Source organism: Orycteropus afer, unplaced genomic scaffold (assembly GCF_000298275.1).
Source record: "Orycteropus afer afer isolate SDZICR_OR568_19922 unplaced genomic scaffold, OryAfe1.0 scaffold00240, whole genome shotgun sequence".
Classification (NCBI taxonomy): domain Eukaryota; kingdom Metazoa; phylum Chordata; class Mammalia; order Tubulidentata; family Orycteropodidae; genus Orycteropus; species Orycteropus afer.
Window position 1 is genome coordinate 3,354,153 of NW_006921827.1, and position 12,027 is coordinate 3,366,179.

Consider the following 12,027-nt stretch of genomic DNA (forward strand, 5'->3'; position numbering starts at 1 on the left):
CCCAACCTTCCTTCTGAGGAGTGGCTGGTGGGTTTGAACCTCCAGCCTTCTGGTTAGCAGTCAAGTGCCTTAGGCACTATGCTACCAAAGCTCCCCCATTTATAATAGCTACCAAAAAAATAAAATACTTGGGAATAAATCCTACCAGGGACAAAAGACCTGTACAAAGAAAAATCTCACAAATTTTTTAGTAAAATAAAAAGGGTCAAAAAAAATTAAAAATAAGATTCTCTCTACTTGCTGATCTCTACATTATATAATGTGAAATGACAAATCAATACTTTTTTTTAATCATTTTATATGGCCAGCATATAATTAGGCAATATTACAACATCAGAGTAGAGAAACAAACAAAAGTATCAAATTATAGAGACAGAATAAAAATAGAAACTTTATTCAACAAGTAAGATATTATTGAGAAAAATACAAATGATTATTAAGGCCAGCTTGATTTTATTTTCTCTGAAAGAATTTAGAAAAAAATTAACTATAAGAAATTCTGTATCTTTTTAATTTTTCTGCTTTATGAAAATAAGTACTAAGAAAAGTACCTGAGAAAAGAATAAAGATCCATAGTCATAGGAATCATAACCTGTTGTATATAATCATTAAGTATAAAATACAAAAGATAATGCTCTTTTCAGTTGTTTCCTTTTCAGTTCTAAGTGTGTGTGTGTGTGTGTGTGTGTGTGTGTGTGTATATACACATAAGCATATATATCAAAAGAGATAAAATTTTAATATTTTGAAGTAATTTACTATAAATTATTAAAGGACAAAGTTTTAGGTAACCAAAACAGGTATTGGTTGATATCAATATACTACTATGGCTGACACGTACATAAATAATTTGTGATATGTTTTATTAGGTCTCTTTATACCAGTTTAACATATTGATTCTATTTGGAAGATTAATCAGAAAATAAAATTATGGACTGATTATGGAAATAGTGTATCAAGAACTCACCTGTTCTGGGAAGTGGTTTATATAACTCCAGGTATTGCTCCCCATGAAGAATCTATGGTAGGGTAAGCAAAATATTATTAACAGACTTTCTTTTTCCCCAATCTGCCTGTGGATATGGTCAATCACAGGTGACACCATCACATCACTCACATACATAACTACTTCCCAAAAGTTAATTATCTTTCTCAATTTGGCTTCTTTTTCTTAATCATGTGACTCAGAAATAACAAGTGCCCAAATATGAAGACTGCAGATTTTTTTGGAGTATAGAATGTATATTATATTTGTGCTCTTTTTCAGCATTCATAAGTACTTGTTGACTGATAATTATGAATTACATCTAATCTTCATTTATCAACTATCTTGTTATCTGACATTTCACATTTACATCAACTTTGAAAAAATTCTCCAGTGATTTGGGCCCCAGGTGGGGCTGCAACCAGGCCCAGGTAGCCCTCCACAGGTTACACCAAATGATATACTGGAGGCCCCAGCAATGATTCAGCCACGAGGGACAGTTGCCAACTGGCCACAGGACACTTCCCCTTGTTCACCCACAAAATCTCAGTCTGACCATGCAGGGCTTGAGGTGATGGTAGCACAACATGAGGTTGCAGGTGGACAGGGGGAGGCCAGATGAGGGCTTGAAGGTATCAGCGATGTCAGCAGGCAGAGACAAGAAGATGGTAAGGGGGAATGGGACCACATGGGGCTGTGGGGCCAGTGCAGACACAGGATGAGCAGAGTTCCCTCCCAAGACAGACAGTGGGAGGCAGAAGGCACCAAGTAACACTTGGCAATTGCCACCACCATTACCTCCAACGCCCACAGGCTCCATAGTAGCAGAAAAGGTATAATGGGTAAAGGGCTCCACCACACCACGCACCTCCCAAGATGCACTAGAGGTACCTAAAAGGCAGTGACCAATGGGAGGTGTGGGGGCGATCTGGCGCCAAAGACAAGGTGTAGCCTCTGACTCTCATACAACACTGATTTTGCACACAAAGCTGGTCAGTAAGTAAGAAGAGAGCATATGTGATAATAGGGGCAATAAGGAGCTCTGGTAGCATAGTGCCTAAGGCACTTGACTGCTAACCAGAAGGCTGGCGGTTCAAACCCACAAGCCACTCCTCGGAAGGAATGTTGGGCATTCCTACTTCCGTAGTGATACTGCCTCGGAAACCCAAGGAGGGGTCGCTATGAGTCGGGGCCGACTCAATGGCAAATAATAACAACAACAACAATCTAGTCTGGATTTCCAGTGCTTATCACAGTGCCTGGAACACACTAGGCATTCAGTAAATATAAGGAATAAAAATGAACATACAGAGCTAGTGCTAGTAATTTAAATAGGTAAAACACAAACCAAATACAAATGACAACTAAAATCACAAAGATAAACCTTACAACCACATTCAGAGTCAAGCACTGTCAACATTCCCTTCATATAATATCTTGTCATTTATCCACAGAGACTAACCTAAGGATATTGTGTAACTTCATTTAATTTCAATGTGTCAGACCAAGAATAAACAAGTATTTGTAGAAAACAATAGAACAGGAAAACCAGGACCTGAACAACATACCCAAATGACCACTGCAGTGGGACAGCTTAATCCCCAGTCTTCTTCAACACCCAGAAAGAAAGCAAGCAAGGGAGAAGGGAGTAGTGATGAGAGGACAAATGAAAGACTCCCTCACTGAGTCATACTACCTGGAAACTCAAGCTTGGGAAGACTGGTATTCAAATTTGAAGATGGCAATCATTACAAGCCACATAATTTAAACACCACTTATCAACCCTAAGGGGAAATTCTAAAACATTTGTTTTGATTTTTGCACTTACATTACCCAAACAGAAAGATGGTACATAGTAAATGCCATGGAACAGTGACTGAAACAGCAAGCTCTTCTGCACGTACTTCTCACTTTACTCTCAACTTGATCAAATATACTAATAAAATAAGTTCCCATCGATTCAGAGCAATAGTGTGCTAATCAATCGTCCAGTAAATGGGTTCTCCAAAGTCACAGAAATCAATCACCTTCTGTCTCCATGATTCAACAATTATCAACAGGCTGATAACCTAAATCCTACTCCAAGAAGTAAAATATACTCTACCTCAAAAGTTTCATAGTTGTTCTTGAAACACTTTATTGACTTGGCTTCTCAAATACTACATTCTGCTAATGTATGTCCATTCCTTCCAAGCCTTTTTTGCTAGTTCTTCCTTATCTCTTAAACCTCTAAACATTGCAGGGCCCCTAAATAAAAAGCCTCATCTCTACTTACACTCACACATTAGGTCACTTCATCTAGTATCAAGGCTTTAAATATCACCTAAATTGCTAAGGGCCCAAATTAGAGCTCTCCCCCAAAATCCAGACTCATATATTCAACTGCTCATATTATATCTCCCTTTGAATGTATAGCAGCCATTTCAAACATATCTAAAACCAAACTCCTAACAACTCAAACCTCAAAATAAGTATATTTTTATTATACTATATTATATATAACTTTTAGAAGTTCTGGTGGCGTAGTACCTAAGGTATTTAACTGCTAACAGAAGGCTGGCGGTTCAAACCCACCAGCCACTCCTCAGAAGGAAGGTTGGACAATCTACTTCCATAGTGATACAGCCTTGGAAACCCAAGGAGGGGTCGCTATGAGTCGGATCTGACTTGAAGGCAATGAGTTTAGTTAATGTAACTTTTGCATATATTAAATATACTGTACACAATTAATTATATATATACACATTTATACCATTCTAGTTGTCTGGAGCAAAAATCATCATCGACTCCTTTCTCTCACCTTTTATCCAGCTCGTTTGCTTGGACTACTATAACAGATACCTAACTGGTTTTCCCTGCTTCTATATTACTCCCCTACAATCTAGCCTCCACACAGCAATAAGAGTGAGCCTGTGAGTGAACCCAGTCAAGATCCTGTCACTCCTTACCTCAAAGCAATACAATAACATCTCATGTTATTCCAAGTAAAAGCTTACAATAATGTACAGGCATTCTCCCAGTACTGCCCTCTTCTAACTCTACAGCTATTTTGGCCTCTCTGCTGTTCCAAGAACAAGCCAAGTACACACCTACCACAAGGTCTTTTACACCTGTTATTTCTGCCTTAAATACCTGGCTTGCACCTTCACCACCAATATCATGAGGTAAGAATTAGGTCCATTTTACAGATAAGGAAACTGAAGCTTAGAGAAGTTATTTACCTTAAGTCAAGCAGCTAATAAATGGCAGAGGGAGGATTAATCATATTATGTCAGGGTTGTGGTACTGCTCATAATTATTTTCCTCTTTTTGCTTGCCTTTGAAACTATCATCTTTTTTATTCTTAAAAAAAAAAAAAAAAAGTAAAAACATGTTACCTTTACTCCTAAACCACTATAAACTATTTTATAATTCTATATGTAGGTGTGTATACAGTTGTATATATGTTGTGTTGTTGTTATGTGCCATCAAGTCAGACCCAACTCTTAGCGACCCCTCCTTGGGTTTCCAAGGCAGAATCACTACGGAGAAGTAGATTGCCCAAACTTCCTTCCAAGGAGTGGCTGGTGGGTTTGAACCACCAGCCCTCTGGTTAGCAGTCAAGTGCCTTAAGCACTATGCTACCAGAGCTCCTAGATAGATAATGTGATCTTTATCAAACATAATTAAACACACAGAAGAAAAGCAAATAAAAGGTTTCTTATTAAGCATACCTTTGCTAAGTTGATTGAAAGCCCAGGAATCTCTGCTAGTGCTCCACTCATTAGAGGTTTCTGAGCTAAGATAACAGCAAAGGTAGGCAAACAGGAGAAATCAGAACTTCCTTCATAAATAAATTTGAAATCGTTTGGCTCCTTGATGGACGCTCCCACTCCAAGGGCATACATAATTGCTTCCAGCTCAGTATAAGCAGAGGAAAATGGAGGAAATTGATGGCCAATAGCTCCAGCCTATGGAAAAGTTGTGAAAATTGATTATTTTCATTGATAACATTTTTTTGTCAAATCTTTGAATTTCAATTTTCCAAAACTGATAACTATTTACATAGTTAGCTTTAGCTTTTCAAAATATTGAATAGAATGCCTTTTTAGTGAATTTGATTAGTGATGCAATTTAATAATTGCTTCATTACATTTGAAATTTTAAAAATTTTAGAATTTTAAAAATTATCTAATTTAAACCAATTAGATAATGTGTTAGAAGGACATCATTTATAAATAAATACTTTCTTATTGTTTGCTTTTTGCTAATAAATAGTATGTCTCATTTTCAACTTTCCTGACTCTGATGGTGAGAAAACTACCAATTCAGCAACTATTAGCTACTCAAAAATCCAAAGAATAATGAATGTGTTATGAATTAAAAAAAAAAAAAAAACACTGTTGTCGAGTCAGTTCTGACTCACAGCAACCCCACTGGGTTTCCAAGGCAGTAAATCTTTACAGAAGTAGATTGCCCAGTCTTACTTCCACGGAGTGGTTGGTGGGTTTGAACCATCAACCTTCTGGTTAGCAGTCAAATGCCTTAGGCACTGTGCTACCAGAGCTCGTCAGGAATAGGGATAGTAAATTGCTTTATAAGATCTACTATATAAAATCTGTTAAGATCTACTGTATAAGATCTACTGTTTAAAACTGATGAGCAAAACAATGCTTAATCCTTGTAAATTAGATTGCCTCATAGTGGCTCTGGTTAAAATGAAATTTAACCTGAAATTCTTTCCCAGGATTGTATTTTTCTGTTTAGTGATGAAATTACTAGCTAATGGGTGAAGCACATATTAGATTATAAAAGAACGACATCCAACATTCCTACAAGTTTTATTCTAAAGCAGGGTTGGCAAACTATATCTACAAACAAAAAATGACTTTTACATTTTTACATTGTACATGGCTACAAAGAAAAAGAACAGAAAGAATTTGGGATATTTACTATTTAACCCTTTTCCAAGGATATTTACTATTTAGCCCTTTTCCAAGGAGCCTTGGTGGTGCAGTGGTTAAGTACTCAGTGGCTAACTGAAAGGCTGATGGTTTGAACCCACCAGTGCTTCCTTGAGAGAAAGACCTGGCAATTTGCTCCCATAAAGTCTGCAGTCTAGGAAACCCTGTGGGGTTTCCTATTGGGTCTCTGTAAGTCAAAATCAAATTGATGACACGCAACAACATGTCAGCCCTAGGTCACAAAACACCAGAATCTAATGTGGCAAATAATTATTTCTTACTATTTATACACTACAATTAAAAAAGGAAAAATACATTAGATGAAAATCAGTTAACTTCACATGAGCTACAACCACAATTCTATTAGAACTACTGACACAGTGAGAGGCTCACTTGTAGCCATGTTGAAATATTCAGATATTCCCAAAATACAATATTATATCAATGCTTTTCTTTAAAAGAAATGACTCAAAAGAGCCACTAAAATAAATATCCTTTTCTAAAAAATTAAAAAATAATAATAATAAACTGGGATTATAAATGATGTTTAAAAAAAAAAGAAAGAAAGAAAAACCTTGCTAAGTGCACTGAAAAAAAACCAAAAGTTCCAGCTAATGTTTTAAGTTATGTCAACACTCAGAACATTATTTTATGAAAAGTTTTGTATCTTTCCTATTTAACAATGTATTAAATAACTTGGAAAGTAACTTTCAATAAGTGAAAAAATGTTTTAGAATTACATTTCTATTTTGCTTATTTTAGGTATTTTCAATACAGAAACATAAAGCCTTATGTGTGTTTAGCAAAGAGTGAAAATATCATAGATAGCAAAGGGCAGATAGCATATAACCTTCTACATGTATTATACAGCGAATGCTTCCTCACAAATTTTCATACAATTGAAATTTACTTAAAATCCATTTAAAGATAACCTTGAAAAGAAAAAGAAACATTAATGTGCAGAATAAAGACTGTATAAAGAAGGTGAACAGGCAAAGTAAGCACAGATATCAGGCCTAGTTAGTTTAGCCCCAAGTCCTTTCTATCAACATTAGAGTAATCCCCTTGTTTCTTCTTCCATTCAATACCTTCCTAAACTAATTCACAAACAGCAATGGGGGAAAAGTAAAGGAGGGAAGTGATCAGAATATCTGTCAGGTAACTACCTTAATTCACCACCGCCCCAAAGGGAGACGGCTAAAAATTGTCTGCAAGTAAAGTGTATTTCCCTCAAAAGTTCAGGTTAAGCTAGACTCTGGTTTTAGAACCTCTGTTCCCAACCACAGCCTGTCTTGTTCAGTACAGCCTCAACAAGAAGATGAGTGGGTTACCTTCCATTCTATTACTGTACTAGGAAAAGCATAGAAACTGACACCCAATTGTCTTGCTCTCCTATCAAGACAAACCATCATTAAGGGAGAAAAAGGCTTAGGACAGTTCAGAAGGAAAAGACAAAGAGGGTGAAGTTCAAAATAAAACAAAGTGGTCTGGACAGCTTTAGAATTTATTGTGTGCCACTCCTTCATGAGGTTCAAAAATCGTGATTTCCTGTATTGTCAGAATCAACCTTGTTCCAAGGTCAGTCATAAATGATTTCTAAGCAAATCCTCAGTTTTAAATATCTCCACTACTGCTTTCCATACATTATTAAAGACTGAAAAAAAAAAAAAAATGTTGTCTTTTTAAAAAAATAAATAAAAAAAGAAGAAGGAAAGAAAACATCTCCAGAGGAAGCAAAAGCTTTAGGTTCTTTTCCTACTTACAAGTCCTGATGTTGTTGCATGACTGGTATTATTTGTCGAAACTCCTCCTGAATTTATTTTACTTAGAACATCAAGTACCTTCCCAGTTGACTCTAAAATTAAAAACAATAATAATAATAATGCTTTTGTTAACAAAGTTACTAAAAAAAGCTCCAATATGCTAGATAATCATTCCTATAACATTCAGTAAACCTGCTCCAGAACCCTCACTCACTCACTGCCGTCAAGTTGATTCTACTCATAGCGACCCCTCCTTGGGCTTCCGAGGCAGTATCACTACGGAAGTGATGGCACAACCTTCCTTCCGAGGAGTGGCTGGTGAGTTTGAACTGCTAGCCTTCTGGTTAGCAGTCAAATGCCTTAGGCACTATGTCACTAGAGCAAACCTGCTCCAGAACCTTCACTGGCACTCATAAACTGAATATGGGTCAGAACATGGTAGGAAAAAATTGTAAAAGATTTTCAAATAGACCAAAGAAAAGTAGATGTCTTAACAGAAAACAGCATTAACTGATCCTAAGAGGGTTCTAAGCCTTCTGATATCTTTATTTTATAATTCTGTAAAATGGGATACACGTTCATAACAAAACCCACTGCCAGTGGAGTCAATTCCAACTCATAGTGACCCTATAAAACAGAGGACAACTGCCCCCGAGGGTTTCTAAGGCTATAAATCTTTACCACTTTCTCCTATAGAGTGGCTGGTGGATTCAATCAAGAATGCCTTAACCACCACACTACCAGAGCTCCTCTGCTTGTTCATAGACAGGTAAATTATGTTTGGTGAAGGACAATTGTTTTCCCTCCCCTCTTCCAACCCTCCCCCTTAGGTGGAACAATTCCAAGATTAGCCCATTATAAGTAATTAACAGCTCTGAAAAAAATACTAACAATTCTTCCAGAGAAAACCATCATCATGACCACTGACTCCAGATAGGGATCTGAAGCGTTAATGAGATAGGTCCATGAAGCACCCACACAAGCCATACAATTCTGAAAACAGGCTCTGCAACATTTCCAACAAACCCAAGAGGGAGGTATGGGCCACATTCTGAATTTAGACAAAAAACAGTAAGTAAATACAAAGTCTGAGATGACAAGGGACATATGTCATTCCTGCTGACAGTGGCAGAAACACATCTTGCCTGTTAATCCTCCCTCTACAACCTCATTAACGATACTGCCTAGCGGGGGAGGCTATATTTGGTATAGGCTAAAAGCACTGCAGTTGGAGATAGACCTAAGTTAATTCTTGGCACAAACACTTACTAAATGGGAAAGCTTGAGACAGTTATTTAGTTTTTCTGGGATTTAGTTCCCCCATCTGCAAAACGAGAAGATGGAATAGGTGCTCTAAAAAGTCTCAACCCTATAGAAAAGTTGACCTTTCCTTTTTTTTTCCCCCATTATATTTCAAATACTAAGGGTATCTTTTTATTTGTAATCACATAATTTAATTAGTTTTTTTTACAACAGTCTAATACTTCCAAAGCAATAACGTGGAACTCGGCTACAGAAGAAAGTTTTTTTCCTTCATTCTTTTTCATTAGTAGGTGACTGATATTCATAGACTAATCTCAAATATCAAAATATAAAATGCAGAAAATGCTACCATTTATAACACTCATGTTATCATCTAACTGAAAAAAGCACAATGAAGATTTCAATGAGTGCACCAGCAAGCAGGAAAGAGTCATTATGGGGAATAAAAGTAACAGAATAGTCCTTTTCAAATATATTCTCTATCAAATTTTGAATATAAAATTACCAAAACGGGGGGGAAAAGTTTTTTCTAGAAAATGACCATGATTTATGATCTTTCCCAGAAAAAAAAAAAATAAAAACTCACTGCTATTGAGTCAATTCAACTCACAGCTACCCCTCCTTGAGTTTCCAAGGCAGTATCTCTACAGAAGTAGATTGCCCAACCTTCCTTCCGAGGACTGGCTGGTGGGTTTGAACCACCAGCCTTCTGATTAGCAGTCAAATGCCTTAGGCACTATATGCATATATAAGTTATAGCAGAAAAAAATTAAGTGACTATTTGGTTACCTGTTCCTATAGCATATCAAAGATGATTCAATAATTCAACAAGCAATTATAAAACCCTTTCTATGAGTACAGCACTGTGCTACCACCAGATACAAAAGAAATATAACATACAGTCTCTGCCCTCAAAAGGAACTTGCAATGCAGTTAACAAAAATGCATTCATGAAACAAAACTAGTCCAAAGTAGTTATGATTAGATGCTCAAGTGGTAGGAGTTGAGCTAAGAGAGAGACCAATATAACTCAGAATATCTGGGGATGTTTTGTTGAACATCTGGGCCTTAAATTTTTCTAAAGAAGCACTAAGATTAGCAGAGATAATAAAATAAGGAAGGAGTGGATTAGAAAGGCAGAGAAACAATACTAAAGACATTATATCTAAAACAAAACAAAACCTATTCACTGAGCAGAAAAGAGCTGAACCTAAATAAAATACAATTAAATAAACGTTAGGGAAATAAAGAAAAATCAGGTCAGATAAGGAGTTTAGATATGGAAGACTCTGAAACTAACCATCAGTTGGGAAACAGGTGCATTCAACACAGATGGAAAAATACCTCATGCTATCTCCTATCCATGCACTCACCAAAAAAAATTATAAAAAAGCTAAAAAATTAACAGTAGGGGTGACAAATATATCTTCAATTTTAAAAGTCCTAATACTTACCAGACCAGAAAACATGCTATGGATGATTCAAATGTCTAAATCACAACAATTAAAATAGAAAATAACACCATAACAGAAGAGAATGCTTGTGCTTCTACTTTCCCAACCAGGGCTGAACTGACTTGGAACTCTTTACCTTGTACACTCTGAGGTGTGCTGGAATTACTAAAGTCACAGATCTTCGCCCAGTTAGCCTTCACCGCCTCAGGAGTCATTGGCTGATTCTTCTGCCTTACAATGGCTCCAAGGGTCCGCTCCCAGCGTACTGATTATAGAAACAAAACTAAGATATTAACCACATATTTTTAAAGAGTGAGACAGAACAGAAGATAAGAGTTCTTCATTTTTTTTTTAACTTGAAGAAAAAAAGGAATTCAAAAAAGAAGATTCTAAATTTTAATGAGTTTTACTACATGCCTTAAAATGTATTTTTCCTAAATTAACGTATTTCGTCAGGATGTCAAATTTTAAAAAAGTACTTGAAACTGAAGGGAAAAAGATTTTCCTCTAATATTATTAATTTATTAGTATTATTAATGGTAGATTGATGTGCTGAATCAGAAAAAGGTAAATTATATAAAATCACACCAAAAGACTGACTTCATGATCACAGATCACTCAGCTAATATACTTCCCTGCCCTGTTTATAAAATTAAGATGGAACTTGGTTTAAAAGCAAACTGAAGATGAGGAATGATAACAGGTCAAAGACTCCATTTAATGAAAAGTAGTATAGCAGTTAGCCCTAAATAGTTCTCCCTCCTCCTCCCTTGGCTCTTCCTCCATTTCCATAGGAAGTCAACTATAATGCACAGGTTTGCATAAGTCCCAAGAAGAAAAACTTTAACACTGTTTTCCTTTTGAAAAAGCCAGACAAATAAATAACGTTACTAACCAAAAAAAAAAAAAAAAAACTCACTGCCTTAGATTCAGATCCAACTGATAGTGACCTCTCCTTGGGTTTCTGAGGCAGTATCTCTACAGAAGTAGATGCTCAGTCTTCCTTCTGAGAAGTGGCTGGTGGGTTTGAACCACCAACATTCTGGTTAGTAGTCAAATGCCTTATGCACTACACTACCAGAACTCATTTAAATATTTTTTAAAAACCCACAGCCATTGAGTCGATTCTGACTCATAACAACACCCAATGGATTTCCAAGGCTGTAAATGTTCACAGAAGTAAATTGCCTCATCTTCCTCCTGCGGAGTATCTGGTGGATTTGAACTACTAACCTTCTGATTAGCAGCCAAGTACCTTACCCACTGGGCCACCAGAGCTCCTTCTTATTTAAATATAACCAAAAACCAAACCAAAATCACTGCTGTCGAGTCAGATCCGACTCATAGCGACCCTTCTGAGGCAGTATCACTAAGGAAGTAGAATGTCCAACCCTTCTTCCAAGGAGTGGCTGGTGGGTTTGAACCATCAGCCTTCTGGTTAGCAGTCAAATGCCTTAGGCACTATACCACCAGAGCTCCTTATTTAAATATATGATTATTAACTTGAGTATTTGTCATGGGGAATGACAGAAAAGCCTGCTTCTAGAGCTTTTCTATTTATAGTATACAGCCTTCATTGTAACACGTGATCTCCCTTTCTAAAATGGATGTCTTAAGAC

General features: G+C 36.5%; 1 protein-coding gene across 1 annotated transcript in view; it reads right to left on the bottom strand.

Annotated features, from left to right (window-relative positions):
- The window catches only part of HSD17B4 (hydroxysteroid 17-beta dehydrogenase 4), a 125,048-nt gene that overhangs the window by 88,337 nt on the left and 24,684 nt on the right, over positions 1 to 12,027 (bottom strand). Inside the window, exons 10-13 of the mRNA XM_007949160.2 lie at positions 10,545 to 10,673; positions 7,692 to 7,783; positions 4,699 to 4,935; positions 968 to 1,019 (exon numbers count right to left, since the gene is read on the bottom strand). Of these exons, the coding sequence (XP_007947351.2) occupies positions 968 to 1,019; positions 4,699 to 4,935; positions 7,692 to 7,783; positions 10,545 to 10,673 (510 nt within the window). The remainder of the gene's footprint in view (positions 1 to 967; positions 1,020 to 4,698; positions 4,936 to 7,691; positions 7,784 to 10,544; positions 10,674 to 12,027) is intronic.